Consider the following 22,682-nt stretch of genomic DNA (forward strand, 5'->3'; position numbering starts at 1 on the left):
CATCTCGACATCAAGATTACCTGATTGCATCTTGCTCACTTCCCCACATGTTGAGATTGTTGCCAGGCAACATCGAGTTCCCAATTGACCCCCCTCATTGTAGTTTGTTCAGTGCCTTGTTGAACACCCAGCTCACCGTAGATTGGCAGTGTATATTAATGGGAAAACTCGATATGGAAACCAATGATGGGTTTAACTGGCTACACTATTCCAAAATAAAGGGTAGCAGCCACCAGCATTCCAGGCTATGCTCTACGGAGTCTGCCTGCCTGCTCCATGAACATTCGCATCTGACATGTGCCAGTCTCTAAGAACCCTCAGGATACATCGCCAATTCAACCATTGGACCCTCCCGGTCCCACAGTGTTGCACCAGTCGCCCTCATTGTGAAACAAGCACACTGTGCGCTCAGGGACACAGCCCCAGCTCAGGGAATGGACAAGGCTCCATCTCCAGGCTCTTCACTCACTGTCTCCACAGCACTGTCTCCCTCTGAGCCTGTCTGGGTGCTCACTGCATCGCTGCCTTGCCTCGTCTTTTCACGCTTTACCCCCTCAGCCAGAGATACCCCGGCTCAGATTACTGAACAAAGAACAACACAGCACGAGAACAGGCCCTTCGGCCTTCCAAGCCTGTGCTGACGCATTTTGTCCTTCTATTCTGAAACTGTCTTCATTGTCAGAATCCGTATCTCTCTATTCCCTTCATTTATGTGTCTGTCTATGTACGTCTTGAATGCTGCTAATGTGTCTGCTTCCACCACCTCCTCTAGCAGCACACTTCAGACACTCAGCACCCTTTGTGTGAAAGGCCATTATCTTGCCTTGCTGCTTAGCGTGGACTCAAGGCCAGGACATCTGTCCCAGTTAGCAACAGGCGTCAGTCAAGAGGAATGGCAATTACTCTGGAATTCCTACCTCAAGATGTCAAGAGCAGGCTCTGATGCCAAACCAGAGCCTGTTGGGGTCAGTCAGATTCAGGGTCCTCACTGCGTAAGGAGGGAAGAGTTAAGTGTTGGTCAGCCCTTCACCCACCCTAACTCCTTCTGCCCTCTGGGGGCAGTTCACCTCCTGGAATGAGAAACAGGCAGGTATTACAGGAAACAAACCTGGGTGGCACAGCTGGTGGGTGGGGTTGTCCTAAGCAAGTGAGTGGGCACTGCAGAGGGCGTGCAGGGTTCGGGGTGTCAGGCTGGGAGGGGCGGGAGGGAGGTGAGAGAAAATGCTGTTGGCAATAGTGAGCGGGGTAGAGCTGGTGGGAGGCGGGTGAAGTAGCGGAGATCGGGCGAGTGTGAGGTGTCAGAGAGAAGATGATGTCATGTGCCCTAGTGCAGTGCACCGAGTCATTGACCTTCACCCTACAGTAATGGGCATTCGTCCAGATGGCTGAGACTGCTTTAACCCGGGCGGGCAACCTCAGACCAGACTGGCATGGCCCGGTGTCATGTCCTCAAGGTTGTGGGGCAAGAGGACATCCAGCCTGTGCGCCATCCAGCAGGTCTCTGCCCACAGGGGACAGGGATGAGGATTACTCCCATCTGCCACATCTGGGACAAATGGCAGGAACCACTCAGGGCAGATCTGAGCTGGCAGTGCTTGTCTGGGTGTACAACTGGCACCTAACTTGGCATGGGCACCATGCTGGCTGCTGGCGAGTTCTCATGTGTGTGTGTGTGTGTGTGTGTGTGTGTGTGGGGCGACGGACAAGCATGGGAGCAGAAAGCAGGCGCGAGGGCTCATAAACTACTGAAGGAAGGAAATTCGGTCAGATACGGTGAGGAAGGTCCAACGGCCTTGTGGCAAGAACCACCCCACCGCAACACGAGGCAATTCTCATTGCGGCAAAACAGCAGAAGATTCAGCCCACCCCCATCCTACCCACCCCCACTCCGTTATTGTTACATGCTGCCCAATGCATTGCAATCTGTAAAGGGTTAATATTATTAGGCCTACCTCTTTCGTAGACAGCTCCCACATACCTGCTTGAGGGCATATTTGAAGTGATTATCTTGTGTGACTTTTTCTCTTGTTCAAAGGCCATTGCGATAGGAGCTGATTTAAACAGGAGAGCCTGGAGCGATAACGTTCAGTGGAAGGCTCCTTGGCTCGGGGATAGCATGTTACTGCTCGCGCTATGGGTAGTGTGCCTCGCGGCACCTGCATTCTCCCTAACAGCTGAGGAAGAAGCTCGGCAATTTCTGAACAGGTTCAACACGGAAGCCGAGAAACTGGTCTACCAATCCTCACTGGCATCATGGGCGTACAACACCAATATCACAGACGAAAACGCTTTGCAAATGGTGAGTACTTTGAGTGCCTTCGTCTCAGCCACATGACAGGGGCAGCTCGTATCTGTTTCCTCACTGATGGAGGATATCGCAGGTTCAAGGGTGAAGGGCGCAGTCTTTAGAAAATGAGCTGTGTCAAGCAGCCTTGTTGTGTTGTATTCCTCACCTCTACACTGTAGGACTCACTCTGGTAACAACAATGACTGCAGATGCTGGAAACCAGATTCTGGATTAGTGGTGCTGGAAGAGCACAGCAGAACAGGCAGCATCCAAAGTGCAGCGAAATCGACGTTTCGGGCAAAAGCCCTTCATCAGGACTTACTCTGGCGTCTACTCCCATCTTTGTCCCCAGCCTACGTCAATCTTACTTATTTACCAGTCAGCACCATTACTTGCTTCGCTATTACTTGTGAATCCAATCTGTGTTTAAACATCCACTCCAAGTCAATTCCCGATCTGGGTTGCAAAGGCCTGGAAAGAATCTTTTCGTCTTCAGTGTCTGCTCTTTATTCTGGCAGAGGGAAGAACCCACAGTGAATCCATTCCAACAGCCCTTGCTGTGGTTACTAGGAAGCAGGCAAGGACACTAACCTTCACCCACAAGCTGCTGTCAGCAAAACAGTGCAAGGTCAAATCTTTATGGTAGGCCATAAAGCATTGTAAAAGGGCCTTTGACTTTGAATGAGGGTGGCAGGAGATTTACCACAACAGATAGCTGTTGGAAATAAACATGACGGCATTGCGTGGCAACATTGGCACAGGTAGCCGGGTCAGTACCACACGCATTCAGTGATAATTCAGAAATGGTGCAGTGCCAAAGGATAATTGACATAATTCCCAGATTTGAAAAGAGAGGGACACAACCTGCCCGGGGAATTACACAGAGCAGTAGCGAAATAGCAGAGGTCAGAAAATTAATGAAATCATTGCTAAAGGAAGAAAATTGTGAAATAAAACTATAGTAATGAATAATTAGCAATAATTTGATGTGATGTTTCCTGACTTATTTTTGCAGTGTTAGGAAGACTAGATAAAATAACGTGGTAGATGTAATTTATCTCAATTATCAACAAGTCTATAAGAAGAGCCCCCAAAATGGACCGATGACCAGAGAATGTAGAGAGGACACTGACAGAATGGACTGCTGCCTCGGCTTCATGACAGAAGGCAGGGAGCAGGAGAAGAGGCGAGATATTGACAGTAGCGGAAGACCATGTACCACAAGGCACCAGTGCAGTCCATGGGGAAAGTGAGGACTGCAGATCAGAGCTGAAAATGTGCTGCTGGAAAAGCGCAGCAGGTCAGGCAGCGTCCAAGGAGCAGGAGAGTCGACGTTTTGGGCATGAGTCTCTTCTTCAGGAATGACATTCATTCCTGAAGAAGGGCTCATGTCCGAAACGTCGATTCTCCTGCTCCTTGGATGCTGCCTGACCTGCTGCACTTTTCCAGCAACACATTTTCAGCACTGGTGCAGTTCATCATTTACATTAACAACCTACACTTTGGAATCAACCGAACGCAATGTTGAGATTTGTGGCTGACTCACCATAAAGGAAAATGTCACTGAGTCAGTACAACGGACAACAAAATCAAGGGTGATGTTAATAAACTTGTAGAACAGGTAAAGGATAATCAACAGAGAAAAATGTTTTGATAGGTGGAAAATGAAGTGGTCACTTTTCATTTGAAAGTGGGCAGAGGAACAAAGGGAGTTTATTTTTAATTCTCTCCCACGACACAGCTATACTGGCTGGGCCCAATATTTATTGCCCGTCCCTAGTTGTCCCTTGAGAAGGTGGGGGTGAGCTGCCTTCTTGAACCGCTGCAGTCCAGGTGCTGTGAGCTGATCCACAATGTCCTTGGGAAGGGAATTCCAGGATTCTGACCCAACGACAGTGAAGGAATGCCGATGTATTTCCAAGCCAGGATGGTGAGTGGCTCGGAGGGGAACTTGAAGGTGTGCAAATACACCAGTCATCAGAGGTTGCACAACAGTTGTGAGAAACATGTTTGCAAACATTTGCAAATTCATAAAGGAAAGTAAACCAAGCATTTCTTCTGGAGGGAAATAATTGAAAAGTAGGGAATTGCTGTATGCCTGTGTTGAAACTTGTGTGCAAAGAGAGTACTGTGTGCTGTTCTGGTTGCTATATTATGGACAGAATAAAAAGGCACTGGTCAGAGTACAGAGAAGGCCCTAGTGGCCCTAATAGATAAGGCACTGGCCTCCTAAGCCAGGGATTGTAGGTTCAAGTCCCATCTGGGCTGGGCTGGGCTGGACTCTGAAATACTTCCTGTTTGGAGTGGCTCAATGGTTAGCACTGCTGCCTCACAGCCCCAGGTTTGATTCCAGCCTCTGACTGTCTGTTTGGAGTTTGCACGTTCTTCCAATGCCTGCATGGGCTTCCGCCCACAATCCAAAGATAGACAGGTTAGAAGAATTAGCTGTGCTAGGTTGTCCATAGTGTTCAGGGATGTGTAGGTTAGGTGCAATAGTCAGGGGGAAAGGTAGAGTAATGGGGTAGGGGAATGGGTCTGACTGGGATACTCTTAAGAGGGTCACTGTGTTGGGCCTGTATTCATACTGTAGGGAGTCTATAATAAGGTTCACAAGGGTGATAACGGAAATATAGTGGGTTCAATATCTTTTACTATGAAGAATAATGACCCCTTCCTGTGAATAAACCATGTGATACACTTAACCAACCCACACTTCCTCAGAAACAAAAATAGAAGTCACTGCAAAGCTCAGCAGGTCTGGTAACATCTGTGCAGAGAAATCAGAGTTCACGTGTGAGGTTGAGTCAGCTTTCCCCAGAACCCCACTTCCTCAGTTTTGCATGCATTTGTTACATTCTGATTTGGGGCAGTTTCAGAGGGGTCTCCACGAGCATTTAGGTTCCTCGGTGGAGGGGGCTGAAACAGGCTTCGTTCATCAGCCACCACCCCAGCTTATCACCACAAGATGAATTTAAAATCAAATCCCTTCCCTTATGGAAAGCTCTCTCCCAGAATCAAATGTGCTTTTGTTCAAAAAAGACCCAGTTTCACAAGGCTTTCTTGGATTCATAGAAAGAGCGTATTAATGACTAAATCTGGGATGAATTACTGAGACAGCGTAAGTTAGAAGTAAGAGATGAGCCAATGCAGATAAAACTTAAAAACACAGATATACAGATCAATCTGTCAATTCTTTGTACACAGCAGATAGGACATAGAAAAGTACAGCTCAGAACAGGCCATTCACCCCACAATGTTATGCCAAGGATTATTCCTAATCTAAAATAAAATAACCTAACCTATGCTCCCCTCAACTCACTGCTGTCCATGTGCATGTCCAACAGTCACTTAAATGTCCCCAATGACTCTGCTTCCACCACCACAGCTGGCAATGCATTCCATGCATTCACAACTCTCTGCGTAATGAACCTACCTCTGAAATCTCCTCTACTCCTTCCTCCGAATATCTTAAAACTATGACCCCTTGTGCCAGTCAATCCTGCCCTGGGGAAAAGTCTCTGGCTACTGACTCTATCCATGCCTCTCATGATCTTGTATACCTCGATCAGGTCGCCTCTCTTCCTCCTTCTCTCCAGAGACAAAAGTCCGAGCTGAGTCAACCGTTCTTCGTAAGACAAACCCTCCAGTCCAGGCAGCATCCTGGTAAACCTTCTTTGCACCCTTTCCAAATCCTCTGTGTCTTTCCTATAGTAGGGTGACCAGAACTGGACACAATATTCCATGTGTGGTCTCACCAGGGACTTGTAGAGCTATAGCAAAACCTCGCGCCTCTTAAACTCGATTCCCCTGTTAATGAAAGCCAAAACACCATATGCTTTCTTAACAACCCTGTCCACTTGGGTGGCAACTTCGAGGTATCTATGCACTTGAACACCCAGATCCCTCTGTTCCTCCACACTGCCAAGAATCCTGTCTTTAATCCTATATTCAGCATTCAAGTTCAACCTTCCAAAATACATCACTTTGACTTATCCAAGTTGAAATCCATCTGCCATTTCTCAGCCCAGCTCTGCATCCTGTCTCTGTCGCGCTGCAGCCTGCAATAGCCCTCGATTCTATCAACGATACTATTGGTACTAAATAGATAGGTGAGCGTCGCAGCCATTGCAATGACAATAGCTCTAACTCCATTGAGCTTGACAGCTGGCTTCATAATTATCAGTTTTGATCTTCTGCGTTAAAAAAAAATTTGTGAAGAATCATTATTTGTTTCTTTTTTATGTTTGCAAATCAGCATGTCAGCATTGAAAACATTTGTGAAGAATCATCATTTCCTCTTTTATTGTTTGCAAATCAGCAGATCGTCTGCATTAAAAGGATCGAAGATCAGTTGAGACTCGGTTGCTCTAATTCCTTTCAGCCGTGATTGAATTCCAGCATTCAGAGAGAGAGAGAGAGTCCATTTGTTATCCTGTTTTCTTCATGTTTTGTTACGAGCTAGCTGACGGCTGGTACTTGGAGAGAGATTTTTTTTAACCTGCAATACCAGGGGTAATTTGGAGAGAGTTCTTTAACTGTGACCTTCACGGTGTGCTAATGCTCAAACACAGGCTGGTACACAGGGAAGAGTCCAGTCCCACAAGTCCACTCCAGGACAATTGTAACTGGTTGTTGAACTCTGGCCTTTGTGGTCAGAAAAACACAAAAGGGACAGAATGCACAAGGGTTGGCTCGCTCTTGAACAGGGAGTGTCAGCTATTTGACTTCTTTCAAATTACAAGAGATCACAGTCCAGTCTTTTGAAATTTTTTCGACACTTTGGATGGGACCTTCCACGTAATTGACAGCCTCTTAATTTACTTCTGCTGCTAATTTTAGGCTGCTTTGGCCCTCTTTACATCCTGGAAGTACAAGTTACAAATAACCATGGTGCTTCAGAGTTTGAACCTGTGCTCATAGTAACAAATCTGTCAATAATACGACCCGACTCGATCCCACCACCAGCTCTCTAGATTCCTCCATATTGTTGTTCTCAAAGAGTCATAGAGATTTACAGCATGGAAACAGACCTTTCTGTCCAACCTGTCCATGCCAACCAGATATCCCAACCCAATCTAGTCCCACTGCCAGCACCCGGCCCATATCCCTCCAAACCCTTCCTATTCATATACCCATCCAAATGCCTTTTAAATGTTGCAATTGCACCAGCCTGTACCACATCCTCTGACAGCTCATTCCATACACATACCACCCTCTGGGTGATAATGTTGCCCAATAGGTCACTTTTATATCTTTCCCCTCTCATCATAAACCTATGCCCTCTAGTTCTGGACTCCCCCATCCCAAGGGAAAAGATTTTGTCTATTTATTCTATCCATGCCCCTCATAATTTTGTAAACCTCTATAAGGTCACCCCTCAGCCTCAGATGCTCCAGGGAAAACAGCCCCAGCCCAGTCAACCTGTCCCCACAGCTCAAATCCTCCAACCCTGGCAACATCCTTGTAAATTTTTTTTTGAACCCTTTCAAGTTTCACAACATCTTTCCGATAGGAAGGAGACCAAATTGCATGCAATATTCCAACAGTGGCCTAACCAATGTCCTGTACAGCCACAACATGACCTCCCAACTCCTGTACTCAATACTCTGACCAATAAAGGAAAGCATTCCAAACGCCTTCTTCACTCTCCTATCTCCCTGCGACTCCACTTTCAAGGAGCTATGAACCTGCACTCCAAGGTCTCTTTGTTCAGCAACACTCCCTAGGACCTTACCATTAAGTGTATAAATCCTGTTAAGATTTGCTTTCCCAAAATGCAGCACCTCGCATTTATCTGAATTAAACTCCATCTGCCACTTCTCAGCCCATTGAGCCATCTGGTCCAAATCCTGTTGTAATCTGAGGTAACCCTCTTCGCTGTCCACTACACCTCCAATTTTGGTGTCAACTGCAAACTTACTAACTGTACCTCTTATGCTCACATCTAAATCATTTATGTAAATGACAAAAAGTAGAGGGCCCAGCACCGATCCTTGTGGCACTCCACTAGTCACAGGCCTCCAGTCTGAAAAACGACCCTTCACCACAACCACCCTCTGTCTTCTACCTTTGAGCCAGTTCTGTATCCAAATGGCTAGTTCTCCCTGTATTCCATGAGATCTAATCTTGCTAATCAGCCTTCCATGGGGAACCTTGTCGAACACCTTACTGAAGTTCAGATAGATCACATCTCCCGCTCTGCCCTCATGAATCCTCTTTGTTACATTTTCAAAAAACTCAGTCAAGTTTGTGAGACATGATTTCCCACGCACAAAGCCATGTTGACTATCCCTCATCCCTATCCCCCCAAAGGAGCCTTCCATATCCATCAAAGTTTCACCTGCACATCCACCAATGTCATTTATTGTATCCGTTGCTCCTGATGCGGTCTCCTCTATGTTGGGGAGACTGGACACCTTCTAGCAGAGCGCTTTAGGGAACATCTCCGGGACACCCGCACCAATCAACCCCACCGCCCTGTGGCCCAACATTCCAACTCCCCCTCCCACTCTGCCGAGGACATGCATGTCCTGGGCCTCCTCCACCGCCATTCCCTCGCCAACCGACGCCTGGAGGAAGAACGCCTCATCTTCCGCCTCAGAACACTTCAACCCCAAGGCATCAATGTGAACTTCACCAGTTTCCTCATTTTCCCTTCCCCCACCTCACCCCAGCTCCAACCTTCCAGCTCAGCATTGCCCTCATGACCTGTCCTACCTACCAATCTTCCTTTCCACCTATCCACTCCACCCACCTCTCTGACCTATCACCTCCATCCCCACCACCATTCACCCATTGTACTCTATGTTACTTTCCCCCCCACCGCCACCCTCCTCTCATTTATCTCTCCACCATGCAGGCATCCTGCCTCTATTCCTGATGAAGGGCTTTAGCCTGAAACGAAAATGTGTTGCTGGTTAAAGCACAGCAGGTCAGGCAGCATCCAAGGAACAGGAAATTCGACGTTTCGGGCCTGAGCCCTTCATCAGGAAGGGCTGATGAAGATTTCCTGATGAAGGGCTCTGACCCGAAACGTCGAATTTCCTGTTCCTTGGATGCTGCCTGACCTGCTGTGCTTTAACCAGCAACACATTTTCAGCTCTGATCTCCAGCATCTGCAAACCTCGCTTTTTACTCTTTAGCCTGAAACGTCGATTTTCCTGCTCCTCGGATGCTGCCTGAACTGTTGTGCTTTTCCAGCGCCATTCTAATCTAGACTCTGGTTTCCAGTATCTGCAGCCCTTGATTTTACCCACTGTTTTTATCCCTAATCAGTCCTTGCCTTTCCAAATACATGTACATCCTGTCCCTCAGGATTCCCTCCAACAACTTGCCCACCACCGAGGTCAGGCTCACTGGTCTATACTTCCCTGGCTTGTCCTATCCACCCTTCTTAAACAGTGGCACCACATTAGCCAACATTCAGTCTTTGGCACCTCACCTGTGACTATCGATGATACAAATATCTCAGTAAGAGGCCCAGCAATCACTACCCTTGCTTCCTACAGAGTTCTCGGGTACACCTGATCAGGTCCTGGGGATTTATCCACCTTTATGCGTTTCAAGACACTTCCTCCTCTGTAATATGGACATTTTGCAAGACGTCACCATCTATTTCCCTACAGTCTAAATATTCCATATCCTTTTCCACAGTAAATACTGATGCAAAATACTCATTTAGTATCTCCCCCATTTTCTGCGGCTCCACACAAAGGCCGCCTTGCTGATCTTTGAGGGGCCCTATCCTCTCCCTAGTTATCGTTTTGTCCTTAATGTATTTGTAAAAACCCTTTGGATTCTCCTTAATTCTATTGCCAAAGCTATCTCATGTCCCCTTTTTGCCCTCCTGATTTCCCTCTTTAGTATACTCCTAATGCCTTTATACTATTCTAAGGATTCACTCGATCTATCCAGTCTATACCTGACATATGCTTCCTTCTTTTTCTTAACCAAACCCTCAATTTCTTTAGTCATCCAGCATTCCCTATACCTACCAGCCTTCCCTTTCACCCTGACAGGAATATACTCAGACTGTGTTTTTCTCTCTGATAGCGAGTGCTGGACAGACAGAAACTTCCTCCAATTAGATACCGGGAAGACAGAAGCCAATTCCATTGATTGCGAATCACACACTCGATTCCCTCTTCCCGAAGTTGACCCGAACTCCTCAGCTTCCTGTTTGATGAAGGGGAGGAGAAGGCCAAGTGTCGTTCTTGCCAGACAATTGATCCAGAAACTCAGCTAACACTCTGAGGACACAAGAGTCAAATCCTGCCATGGCAGATGGTGGAACTTGAGTTCAAAAATAATCTGGAATTAAGAATCCACTGATGATTATGAAACCAATGTCAACCCGTCAGGGAAAAAAATATACCATCTGGTTCATTAATGACTTTCAGGGAAGGAAACTGCCATCCTTACCATGTCTGGCTTACACGTGACTCCAGACCCACAGTTGACTCACAACTGACATTCTGAAATAGCAGAGCAAGGTCAAGGGCAGCTCGGGACAGGAAATCAGTGCTGACCAGCTCACAATACCCATGTCCCAGCAGGGGATAAAAACAAAACACAGGCAGCTGTGCCCATTTCTGCTGTAGCACCCAAACCAACTCTACAGCCTTACCCAAGCCCAGCCCAGACTTAGGTCAACTGCTTATCCCCCACACTTTGGATAACTGGGGAGGGGAGTGGGTGTGTGGGGAGGGGGAATATGTGTGGGGGAGGGGGGTGTTATGTGTGGGGAGAGGGAATGGGTAGTGGGGAGGGGGGGGTTATGTGTGGGGGAGGGAAGCGTGTGTGTGGGGATGGGGGTTGTGTGTGGTGGAGGGGGAATGATTGTGTGGGGAGTGGGGTATGTGTGGAGGAGGGGGAGTGTGTGTGTGGGAGAGGGGGGTTATGTGTGGGGGAGGGGAAGTGGGTGTGTGGGGAGGGGGATTATGTGTGGGGAGGGGAGTGGCTGTGTGGGGAGGGGTGTTATGTGTGGGGGAGAGGGAGTGGGTATGTGGGGAGGGGGGTTATGTGTGGGGAGGGGAGTGGGTCTGTGGGGAGGGGGTGTTATGTGTGGGGGAGGGGGAGTAGGTGTGTGGGGAGTGGGGTATGTGTGGGGGAGGGGGAGTGAGTGTGAAGGGAGGGGGTTTATGTGTGGGGGAGGGGAGTGGGTCTGTGGGGAGGGGAGTTCTGTGAGGGGGAGGGGGGGTGGTTGTGTGGGGAGGGGTGTATGTGTAGGGGAGGGGGAGTGGGTGTGTGGGGAGAGGGTTATGTGTGGGGGAGAGGGAGTGGGTGTGTGAGGAGTGGGTTATGTGTGGGGGAGGGGGAGGGGTGTGTGGGGAGGTGTTATGTGAGGGAGAGGGGAGTGGGTGTGTGAGGAGGAGGTTTCTGTGTGGGGGAGGGGTAGTGGGTGTGTGGGGAGAGGGGGGTTATGTGTGGTGGAGGGGGAGTGGGTGTGTGGGGATGGGGGTTGTGTGTGGGGGACGGGAGTGGATGTGTGGCGAGGGGGTTATGTATGGGGGAGGGGAGTGGGTGTGTGGGGAGGGGGGTTATGTGAGGGAGAGGGGAGTGGGTGTGTGGGGAGGAGGTTTCTGTGTGGGGGAGGGGTAGTGGGTGTATGGGCAGAGGGGGGTTATGTGTGGTGGAGGGGGAGTGGGTGTGTGGGGATGGGGGTTGTGTGTGGGGGACGGGAGTGGATGTGTGGCGAGGGGGTTATGTATGGGGGAGGGGAGTGGGTGTGTGGGGAGGGGGGTTATGTGAGGGAGAGGGGAGTGGGTGTGTGGGGAGGAGGTTTCTGTGTGGGGGAGGGGTAGTGGGTGTATGGGCAGAGGGGGGTTATGTGTGGTGGAGGGGGAGTGGGTGTGTGGGGATGGGGGTTGTGTGTTGGGGAGGGGAGTGGATGTTTGGGGAGGGGGTTATGTATGGGGGAGAGGAGTGGGTGTGTGGGGAGAGGGGGGTTATATGGGTGGAGGGGGAGTGGGATTGTTGGGAAGGGGGTTATGTGTGGGGGAGGGGAGTAGGTGTGTGGGGAGTGGGGTATGTGTGGGGGAGGGGGAGTGAGTGTGTGGGGAGGGGGCTTATGTGTGGAGGAGGGGAGTGGGTGTGTGGGGAGGGGTGTTATGTGGGGGGGAGAGGGAGTGGGTGTGTGGGGAGAGGGGGTTTATGTGTGGAGGAGGGGGAGTGGGTCTGTGGGGAGGGGGGTATATGTGGGGGAGGGGGAGTAGGTGTGTGGGGAGTGGGGTATGTGTGGGGGAGGGGGAGTGAGTGTGAAGGGAGGGGGTTTATGTGTGGGGGAGGGGGAGTGGGTGTGTGGGGATGGGGGTTGTGTGTTGGGGAGGGGAGTGGATGTTTGGGGAGGGGGTTATGTATGGGGGAGAGGAGTGGGTGTGTAGGGAGAGGGAGGTTATATGGGTGGAGGGGGAGTGGGATTGTTGGGAAGGGGGTTATGTGTGGGGGAGGGGAGTAGGTGTGTGGGGAGTGGGGTATGTGTGGGGGAGGGGGAGTGAGTGTGTGGGGAGGGGGCTTATGTGTGGAGGAGGGGAGTGGGTGTGTCGGGAGGGTTGTTAAGTGTGGGGGAGGGGGAGTGGGTGTGTGGGGAGAGGGTTGTGTGTGGGGGAGGGGAGTGGGTGAGTGGGGAGTGGGTTTATGTGTGGGGGGAGTGGGTTTGTGGGGAGGGGGGTTAGGTGTGTGGAAGGAGGAGTGGGTCTGTGGGGAGGGGGTTATGTGTGGGGGAGAGGGAGTGGGTGCGTGGGGATGGGGGTTGTGTGTTGGGGAGGGGAGTGGATGTGTGGGGAGGGGATTATGTATGGGGGAGGGGAGTGGGTGTGTGGGGAGAGGGGGGTTATATGGGGGAGGGAGAGTGGGATTGTTGGGAAGGGGGTTATGTGTGGGGGAGGGGAGTAGGTGTGTGGGGAGTGGGGTATGTGTGGGGGAGGGGGAGTGAGTGTGTGGGGAGGGCGGTTATGTGTGGGGGAGGGGAGTGGGTGTGTGGGGAGGGTTGTTATGTGTGGGGGAGGGGGAGGGGGTGTGTGGGGAGGGGGCTTATGTGTGGGGGAGGGGAGTGGGTGTGTGGGGAGGGGTGTTATGTGGGGGGGAGAGGGAGTGGGTCTGTGGGGAGGGAGGTTATGTGTGGGGGAAGGGGAGGGGGTGTGTGGGGAGGGGGGTATGTGTGGGGGAGGGGGAGTGGGTGTGTGGGGAGTGGGGTTATGTGTGGGGGAGGGGGTGTGGGTGTGTGTGGAGAGGGGGTTATGTGTGGGGGAGGGGAGTGGGTGTGTGTGGAGAGGGGGTTATGTGTGGGGGAGGGGGAGGGGGTGTGTGGGTAGAAGGGAGATATGCGTGGGGGAGGGGTGTGTGTGTGGGGAGAGGGAGGTTATATGTGGGGGAGGGGGAGTGTGTGTGTGGGGAGAGGGAGGTTATGTGTGGGGGAGGGGGAGTGGATGTGTGGGACAGGTGGTTATACGTGGGGGAGGGGGAGTGGGTGTGGGGGGAGAGAGGATTATGTGTGGGGGTGGGGGAGTGGGTGTGTGTGGGGAGAGGGAGGTTATGTGTGGGGGTGGGGGAGTGGGTGTGTGGGGAGGGGTGTTATGTGGGGGGGGAGGGAAGTGGGTGTGTGGGGAGGGGGGATGTGTGGGAAGGGGGTTACTACAGCACGTGAATCCACGAGCAAATTGTACTGTCTAAAGATCTGATCCAAACCTTTCCTGAACTGTTTATCCAGAACATCGCTGGCGGGGTGTGGTCCAAATTTTACCAAAACGCCTCAGACGAAGCGAGTAAGTTTCCCATCAGTGAGATAAAGGACAAACTAATCAAACTGCAGCTCTCGATGCTTCAGGATAAAGGCTCTGGTGTCTTACCAGCAGATGAATACAGCAAGGTAAGTGACTGAGGGAAACTGCAGGATTATTTGCAGCTTCTGGGAATATTTGCAGATGACAGTGGGTGATGAGTGAGGGTGGGGCATGGACGTGACAGGGGAATGGGTGTGGGGGTGAAGAGAGTGAGTGTGCCATAGTGGGTATGGGGAGAGGGAATGTGTGTGGGGTGAGAGGGGGTATGGGGAGGGTAGTGGGGAGGAGGGTGGTCATAGGAAGAGAGGGAGTGGATATGGGTGAGGAGAAATGGGAGGGGAGTGACAGGGGGTGTGGGGAGGTAGTGGGGAGGGAGTGGGCATGGTGCAGGGGGCATGGGTGTGAGGTCAGAGGTGGTGTGGGAGGGTAATGGGGAGGAGGATGGTCATAGGAGGAGAGGGAGTGGGTATGGGTGAGGTGAAAAGGGAGGGGAGTGAGAGGGGGTGTGGGGAGGGTAGTGAGGAGGGAGGCGTTGTGGAAGAGACAATAGGTGGTCATGGGGGGAGAGGGAGTGGGTATGAGGGAGGGTCAATGGAAGTGGAGTGAGGGGGATGTCGGGAGGGTAGTGGGGAGAGAGGGGATGCCGGAGATGCAGTGCGTGGGCATGGACAGTGAGGGAGTAGGATGGGGGATGAGTTGTGGGAGAGGGAGTATGTGGGGGGGAGGTGTGTGGAGGGGTTGTGGGAAAGGGAGTGGGTGTGTGGGGGAGGGGTCGTAGAGAGTGAGTAGGTGTGTGGGGAGGGGTTGTGGGAGTGGGTGTGTGGGGGAGGGGTTGTGGGGGAGGGAGTGGGTGTGTGGGGGAGGGGCTGTGGGAGAGAGAGTGGGTGTGTGGGGAGGGGTCGTAGAGAGTGAGTAGGTGTGTGGGGAGGGGTTGTGGGAGTGGGTGTGTGGGGGAGGGGTTGTGGGGGAGGGAGTGGGTGTGTGGGGGAGGGGCTGTGGAAGAGGAAGTGGGTGTGTAGGGGATGTGGGAGAGGGAGTGGGTGTGGGGGGAGGGGTTGTGGGGGAGGGAGTGGGTGTGTGGGGGAGGGGCTGTGGGAGAGGGAGTGGGTGTGTAGGGGAGGGGATGTGGGAGATGGAGTGGGTGTGGGGGGGAGGGGTTGTGGGGGAGGGAGTGGGTGTGAAGGGGAGGGGTTGTGGGGGAGGGAGTGGGTGTGAAGGGGAGGGGTTGCGGGGAAGGGAGTGGGTGTGAAGGGGAGGGGCTGTGGGGGAGGGAGTGGGTGTGAAGGGGAGGGGTTGTGGGGGAGGGAGTGGGTGTGAAGGGGAGGGGTTGTGGTGGAGGGAGTGGGTGTGTGGGGGAGGGGTTGTGGGGGAGGGAGTGGGTGTGGGGGGGGAGGGGTTGTGGGGGAGGGAGTGGGTGTGAAGGGGAGGGGTTGTGGGGGAGGGAGTGGGTGTGAAGGGGAGGGGTTGTGGGGGAGGGAGTGGGTGTGAAGGGGAGGGGCTGTGGGGGAGGGAGTGGGTGTGAAGGGGAGGGGTTGTGGGGGAGGGAGTGGGTGTGAAGGGGAGGGGCTGTGGGGGAGGGAGTGGGTGTGGTGGAGTGATTGTGGGAGATGGAGTGGGGAAATTGATGTTCAGGATTTTAAGGAATGTGTGTGGGGGTGGCACTGTGAGAAGTGCATTTGGAGGGAGGGGGTGTGTGAGTGTGGGGGGAGTGCGTGTGGGGAGTGTGAGTGTGGGGGGAGTGTGAAGTGGAGGTGCAGTGATTGTGTGGGCAGAGGGTTTTTTTGTGATGGAGGGGGAGTGAGAGTGGGTTGGGGGAGTGTGGGGAAAGGGCAGTGAGTGTGGATAAGGGGTTGTGAGTGTGAGGGAAGGGGAGAGACAAAGAGTGTGGGCTGTGACTGTGGGGGTGGGGGAGTGTTTGGGAGGAACAGTGAGTGTAGGTGAGGGGAGTGTGGGGGAGGGGAGTGTGAGGGAGAGGTAGTATGGGGAAAGGGGTGTGGGGGAGGTATTGTTGGGAAGGAGGACTGCGCACGGGGGAATTGGTAGGGGGCAAGTGAGTGTGGGGACGGACCGGTTTGTGTGGTGGAGTTGGTGTGGGTGTGGGAGTAGAGGGGGTTATGTGTCAGGGATGGGTGTGGGTTTGGAGGGAGCGGGTGTGGGTATGGGAGATTTTGTGTGGATATGGCTGTTTGGGTGTGGGTGTGGGGGAGTGATGTGGGTATGGATGTGTGGGTGTGGGTGTGGAGGGAGTGGGTGTGGGTGTGGGAGAGTGGATGTGGGTGTGGGAGAGTGGGTGTGGGTGTGGGGGGAGTGGGTGTGGATGTGGATGTGGGGGAGTGGGTGTGGATTTCTGGGTATGGGTGTGGATATGGGTGTGGGTGTAGATTTGTGGGTGTGGGTGTGGGTGTGGGTGTGGGTGTGGGTGTGGATGTGGATTTCTGGGTATGGGTGTGGGTGTGGGTGTGGGTGTGGGTGTGGGTGTGGATGTGGGTTTGGGTGTGGGTGTGGGTATGGGTGTGGGTGTGGGTGTGGATGTGGGTGTGGATGTGGATTTCTGGGCGTGGGTGTGGGTGTAGATTTGTGGGTATGGGTGTGGATGTGGGTGTGGGTATGGGTGTGGGTGTGCATGTGTGGGTGTGGGTGTGGATGTGGGTGTGGATTTCTGGGTATGGGTGTGGGTGTGGATGTGGATTTCTGGGTGTGGGTGTGGGTGTAGATTTGTGGGTATGGGTGTGGGTGTGGGTATGGGTGTGCGTGTGTGTGGGTGTGGGTGTGGGTGTGGATTTCTGGGTGTGGGTGTGGATGTGGGTGTGGGTGTGGATTTCTGGGTGTGGGTGTGGGTGTAGATTTGTGGGTATGGGTATGGGTATGGGTGTGGATGTGGGTGTGGGTATGGGTGTGGGTGTGCATGTGTGGGTGTGGGTGTGGATGTGGGTGTGGATTTCTGGGTATGGGTGTGGGTGTGGATGTGGATTTCTGTGTGTGGGTGTGGGTGTGGATTTGTGGGTGTGGGTGTGGATTTGTGGGTATCGGTGTGGATGTGGGTATGGATTTCTGGGTGTGGGTGTAGGTATGGGTGTGGGTGTGGGTATGGATTTGTGGGTGTGGGTGTAGGTATGGGTGTGGGTGTGGGTATGGATTTGTGGGTGTGGATTTCTAGGTGTGGGTGTAGGTATGGATGTGGGTATGGATGTGGATGTGGATTTGTGGGTTTGGGTGTGGGTGTGGGGAGAGGGTGTGGGTGTGGGTGTGGGTGTGGACATGGGCGTGGGTGTGGGGAGAGGGTGTGGGTGGGGATATGGGTGTGGGTGTGGGGAGAGGATATGGGTGTAGGTGTGGGTGTGGGTTTGGGTGTGGGTGTGGGGAGAGGGTGTGGGTGTGGGTGTGGGAGAGGGTTTGGGTGTGGGTGTGGGTGTGGACATATGTGTGGGTGTGGGGAGAGGGTGTGGGTGTGGATGTGGTATGATGGGTGTGGGTATGGGTGTGTGTTTGGGTGTGGGTGTGCGTGTGGGATTGGGTGTGGGTGTGGATATGGGTGTGGAAATGGGTGTGGGTGTGGGTGTGGTATGATGGGTGTGGGTATGGGTGTGTGTTTGGGTGTGGGTGTGCGTGTGGGATTGGGTGTGGGTGTGGATATGGGTGTGGAAATGGGTGTGGGTGTGGGTGTGGATATGGGTATGAGTGTGGGTGTGGGTGTGGAGAGAGGGTGTGGGTGTGGGGAGAGGGTGTGGGTGTGGATATGGGTGTGGGTGTGGCTGTGGGTGTGGGGAGAGGGTGTGGGTATCTGAAGTGAATTCTGGAATTGTTTGCATGGAGAGTGGCGACTCAGGGATTTTGTGGCTCACTCCTGCCCCCTGCTTCGTGAGCTCATGGTTAACGTTCCACTCCCAGACTAGATGGCCATGTAAACAACTGGCATGATATGATCTAAATATTGATCATCAGTTTACAAACACTTCCACCACCAGCGCCCTAAAGGGAAAATTAAAAATCAACATTCATTGACCAAAGTAGGCCAAATTCTGCCTGGAGTGGACAGCAGAGAATTCCAGCCACACCTATCTTTGCAGAGTCTTCAGTTCTGACTTCCCTCTCACTGATACTTGCCTTGGTCATTGCTGAGGAGAAGGCAGCTTAAACTGCCCCTGGCTCATGAGAGAATGATCATCGCCGAAGTTCAACGTGTTGTCATTGTTCTCATTGCAGCTGACACAAATTCTGAATGAAATGGTCACGATCTACAGCACAGGAATCGTCTGCGATCCAGCTGAACCCAGTCACTGCATGGAATTGGAGCCAGGTACCTGATTCAAAGCTCCGCGCAAACACACACATACAGTCGCACACACTGACACACACATATGTATAAACACACACAAATACAGTCACTCATACACACACATATACAGACACACACACATGTATAAACACACACAAATACAGTCACTTATGCGCACACACATATTCAGACACACACATTCTTACTCACACGCACAGATATATATAGACACACACAAATACAGTCACTCATGCACACACACATATACAGACACACACACGTATAAACACACACAAATACAGTCACTTATGCACACACATATACAGACACACACACACTTACACTCATATGTATAGACACACACAAATAAGTCACTCATGCACACACACACACATATACAGACACACACACACACACACACATGTATGGACACTACACAAATACAGTCACTCATGCACTCACATATACAGACACACACACACACATACAGACACACACACACATATACAGACACACACACACATATGTATAGACACACAAATACAGTCACTCATGCACACACACATATACAGACACGCACACACATATGTATAGACACGACACAAATACAGTCACTCATGCACACACATGTACAGACACACACAAATAGTCACTCATGCGCACGCACACATATACAGATACACACATACATATAAACACAGTCATACACATATACACACACAGAAATAGTCACACACATTTACAGACACACACACACACAAATACAGATGTAGACACATACATATTGACACACACAAATACAAAAACACACATACATACAGATACACAAACATATACATGTAGACACGCAATCATGGATGTGTACATGCATGCTCACACATACATACACCACACACAAACACACACTTACAGTCTCTCTCACACACATACACACACAAATGCATACACAAGCACATTTACACATACACAGATACTGACACACACACACTATGTATTACAAATGAGTATATTCTAATTACAGCTGTGAATGTTCAACATATGATTCTACATATGGTAAAAGCCTCCTTTTTAACCTTGTAGACACATATGTAGACAACAAAAGGAATTAGTCTTATGGAAGGTGAGGATGAAAAATATGAGGCAATACAGTTCAATAATGCCAATCCACAGCATTGATTGAGATGAGCTTTGCTTGCCAAGAATTTCTGTTCTCTGATATACTTTCTTTAGGCTCTTTCAACTTTTTCTTTGCAGCAGGCACAGAACAACTGGTATACTAACTGCAAAGTCTCTTCATTACCGGTACAAGACAATAGCTTACAGAAACTGATGGGAGAAAATAGCTGGCAATCTTTGTCCCTTGGAGTATTTTTGACTTCAGAGAAAGAGAGACGCACAACCTGCTCTTGCAGCAGCCTCTGAGATTCTCTCTGTTGGGATCACACCCACAAACTGTTCGGCAGCCTGACGACCAATCAGTGAGTCATAGTCAGGCCTTTGGCCGCAATTGCATAAACCAATCAGCTGCTTGTTCTCAGCCAAGTGACAGACTGACCACAAACCCTGATGTTGTGCCATGAACAAATGTCCCCAGTCCCACCAGCCCCCTCCCACCCCACACTACACTGAAACAAAGCAGTTCTGTAAACAACGGGTTTCAGTGGCCTGTTGTTAAGACAGCAATCATTCCACAGTCCTTAGCTTCCAGAATGCTGCTGCTACTTAAGTCCCCAATCAAGAAATGCAAAATAGTCTTTCCAACATGAATACCACACCATTCACAACACGAAGGTGAACTTGATTTAACTCTTTGTCAGCTGATGTATTGAAGAGTGGACCCTTGACCTGCGGACGTTAGGACCCAGATGTTGTTGTCCACTGGTTGGCCATTGGTGAGCCTTGGTGACAATGCTCAATGATTGGCAGGCAGCCAGACGGTTCATCTCCCCACCCCATTCCATGGGAGTGGAGTATTCCCACTATCGTCCCATATCTTAAAAATAATCATGGAACCCCTCCAGCATGGAAGCAGGGCACAACCCCTACCCAGACCCCTCCCCCAACCCAGTAACTCCCATGGCTAATCACCTAGCCCGTGCGTTGTTGGACCATGGGAGGAAACCGGAGCACCCAGAGGAAATCCACACAAACATGGGGAGAACATGCAAACTCCAAACAGACGGTCACCCGAGGCAGGAATTGAACCCAGTGCTAACCACTGAGCTGCCATATTACCGGCGGAGACTCTAGCCTATGCCAAGTTTTAAAGCACAGTGTGTGGTTAGGATCTGGATAGCAAGTGCTGGAGGGTGACTCAATTGTGCTTTCAAAAAGGAATTGGATAATTGGGTTTAAAGGTCTGGAGCAGCAGGGGGTAGCCAGGTTGCAGAGAGCTCGATAAATGGGGCTGAGTGGCCTTAAGAGACAATGGAGTCACCAATGGATTAGCCCTCTGTGGAACGTGGATATGTGAATTGCCCACTGACGAGTCATTCCAAATTCTCCTCATGCTGCATTTATCGTTTCAGGGTTGACCGTTCTGATGGCCGAGAGCAAGGATTACAACGAGAGGCTCTGGGCCTGGGAAGGTTGGCGGGTGAACGTGGGCAAAAGACTCCGGCCACTCTATGAGGGATACGCAACTTTGAAGAACAAAGCGGCCAGATTGAATGGTGACTGAGAGAAGTAAACAATCCTTGAGACTTTCGTCTTTGGCGAGGGGAGTCTGCTGTGAAAAACTTGTCTTGCTTGTTTGTTTTGAAGGTTATGAGGACTATGGCGATTATTGGCGAGGAAACTACGAAACCGATGACGTTGGAGTGTACGCCTACAGTCGGAACGATCTCCTGAAAGATGTGGATAGGCTACTTGAAGAGGTTAAAAACATTTCTTACCTCAATCACTTGTCTGTGTCTAATCTTTTCACCCAGCAATCCCCAAAAAGTTGACATGCCTGCAGCTAGCATTTGCTTAAATATTCAAACAACTAATATAATTTACTGAGACAATGAATTAAAGACATTGGAAGCTGTTGTGAGTTATTAGTCACTGTCATGCCTTGGGGGAATTCACAGGTTAAAATGCCACTCCCTGGCATTTGCAATCATGGACCTTATTTATAAATAGTATCAAAATGGCCTCACTGTGGGCTGCTAACCTGCAATTAGTTTCTCTTTCTGTCTATCACCACAACCGCAGCCAACAGCAAACAATAACAGAATCAACAGACACACTTACTCAAAGACTGAACCACTAAGCCATGAAACACTCCAGCCAGGCTGATGAGGCAGAGTTCTGACAGGACGCCTCTGTTTTGGAAGCTAAAACCAGATTCCTGTCACGTTTACAAGGAGCAGGAAGTCTCAATCCTGAGCGGACATTTTCCTCGCTCTCCCAAGTCCCACAGAACAGAGGCCGATTTAAGGATATGGCCTTGGTTATTCTGGGAATCCTGCCTTGATGCGCCTTGGACAGAGGCATTCCACATGGGGTGGGGGTAGTGGGGGAAGGTTAGCCCCTATTGGCTGATGTGTCAGTTCCCTAATCCTAGCTGTAGGTAGGCTGCTAGGATATAGTTGGTGTCCTACTCATGAGGCCTGGGTCCCACCCTCCTCCACTCCATGGTCACACCCCTCTGCCTTCCATCTTAATGCCCCCAGTTGCAGGATGAGTCCGTACATGGTCCTTCATGGGACCTCAGGGGAGAAGACTGTACTTCCCCTCCTGACTGAGGCGCAACACCTTCCAGGCCCCCCCACCTCCCCGTTCCTCTCTTCTCAGCTGGTGGGGGTGGAGGTGGGGGGAATCATTAGATTGCTGCACTTTTTGTTCACATTTCATTTCCATGTAGCTACCCACTTCAGATCGGAATGTGATCGTGTAGCAGGAGCTGGGCATCTAAGTTCACCCAAATCCAGAGTAACAGTTGCGAAACTGAATACATTAACCATTTAACCTGCTAGATGTAACTGCTGTCAACAACTTGTTTCTGTGACCCCTGTAGATAATGCCCCTGTACAAGGAACTGCATGCGTATGTGAGAGCAAAACTCCAAGATACCTTTGGGCCAGAACGTATCAGCTCTACAGGATGTCTCCCAGCTCACTTACTGGGTAAGATCATTTTCTAATTCCTGTCACAGTCCCAGAATGGTCCGATTCCTGCTCTTGTAACATCGCGTGGCTGAATTGTTGTCCTTGCATGTACATTTCCCATTTGCAACTTCCTGAAGACACTTGTGTGAGTCTAAAGTCTGCTTTAAAATTCTTTGTGATGCAACCCCAAGGTGGCTCAGTGGTTACTGATCTAAGGAATACAACACAAAGGAACGTTTCCTAAT

The 22,682-nt window shown here is 51.0% G+C and overlaps 1 protein-coding gene across 1 annotated transcript in view; it reads left to right on the forward strand.

Moving 5' to 3' along the window:
* The first annotated feature begins 923 nt into the window (after positions 1 to 923).
* The window catches only part of ace2 (angiotensin I converting enzyme 2), a 58,797-nt gene continuing 37,038 nt past the window's right edge, over positions 924 to 22,682 (forward strand). The window contains exons 1-7 of the mRNA XM_060833251.1: positions 924 to 992; positions 2,036 to 2,299; positions 13,995 to 14,153; positions 18,271 to 18,364; positions 20,872 to 21,015; positions 21,107 to 21,219; positions 22,347 to 22,455. Of these exons, the coding sequence (XP_060689234.1) occupies positions 924 to 992; positions 2,036 to 2,299; positions 13,995 to 14,153; positions 18,271 to 18,364; positions 20,872 to 21,015; positions 21,107 to 21,219; positions 22,347 to 22,455 (952 nt within the window). The remainder of the gene's footprint in view (positions 993 to 2,035; positions 2,300 to 13,994; positions 14,154 to 18,270; positions 18,365 to 20,871; positions 21,016 to 21,106; positions 21,220 to 22,346; positions 22,456 to 22,682) is intronic.

This window comes from Hemiscyllium ocellatum, chromosome 12 (assembly GCF_020745735.1).
Source record: "Hemiscyllium ocellatum isolate sHemOce1 chromosome 12, sHemOce1.pat.X.cur, whole genome shotgun sequence".
NCBI lineage: Eukaryota > Metazoa > Chordata > Chondrichthyes > Orectolobiformes > Hemiscylliidae > Hemiscyllium > Hemiscyllium ocellatum.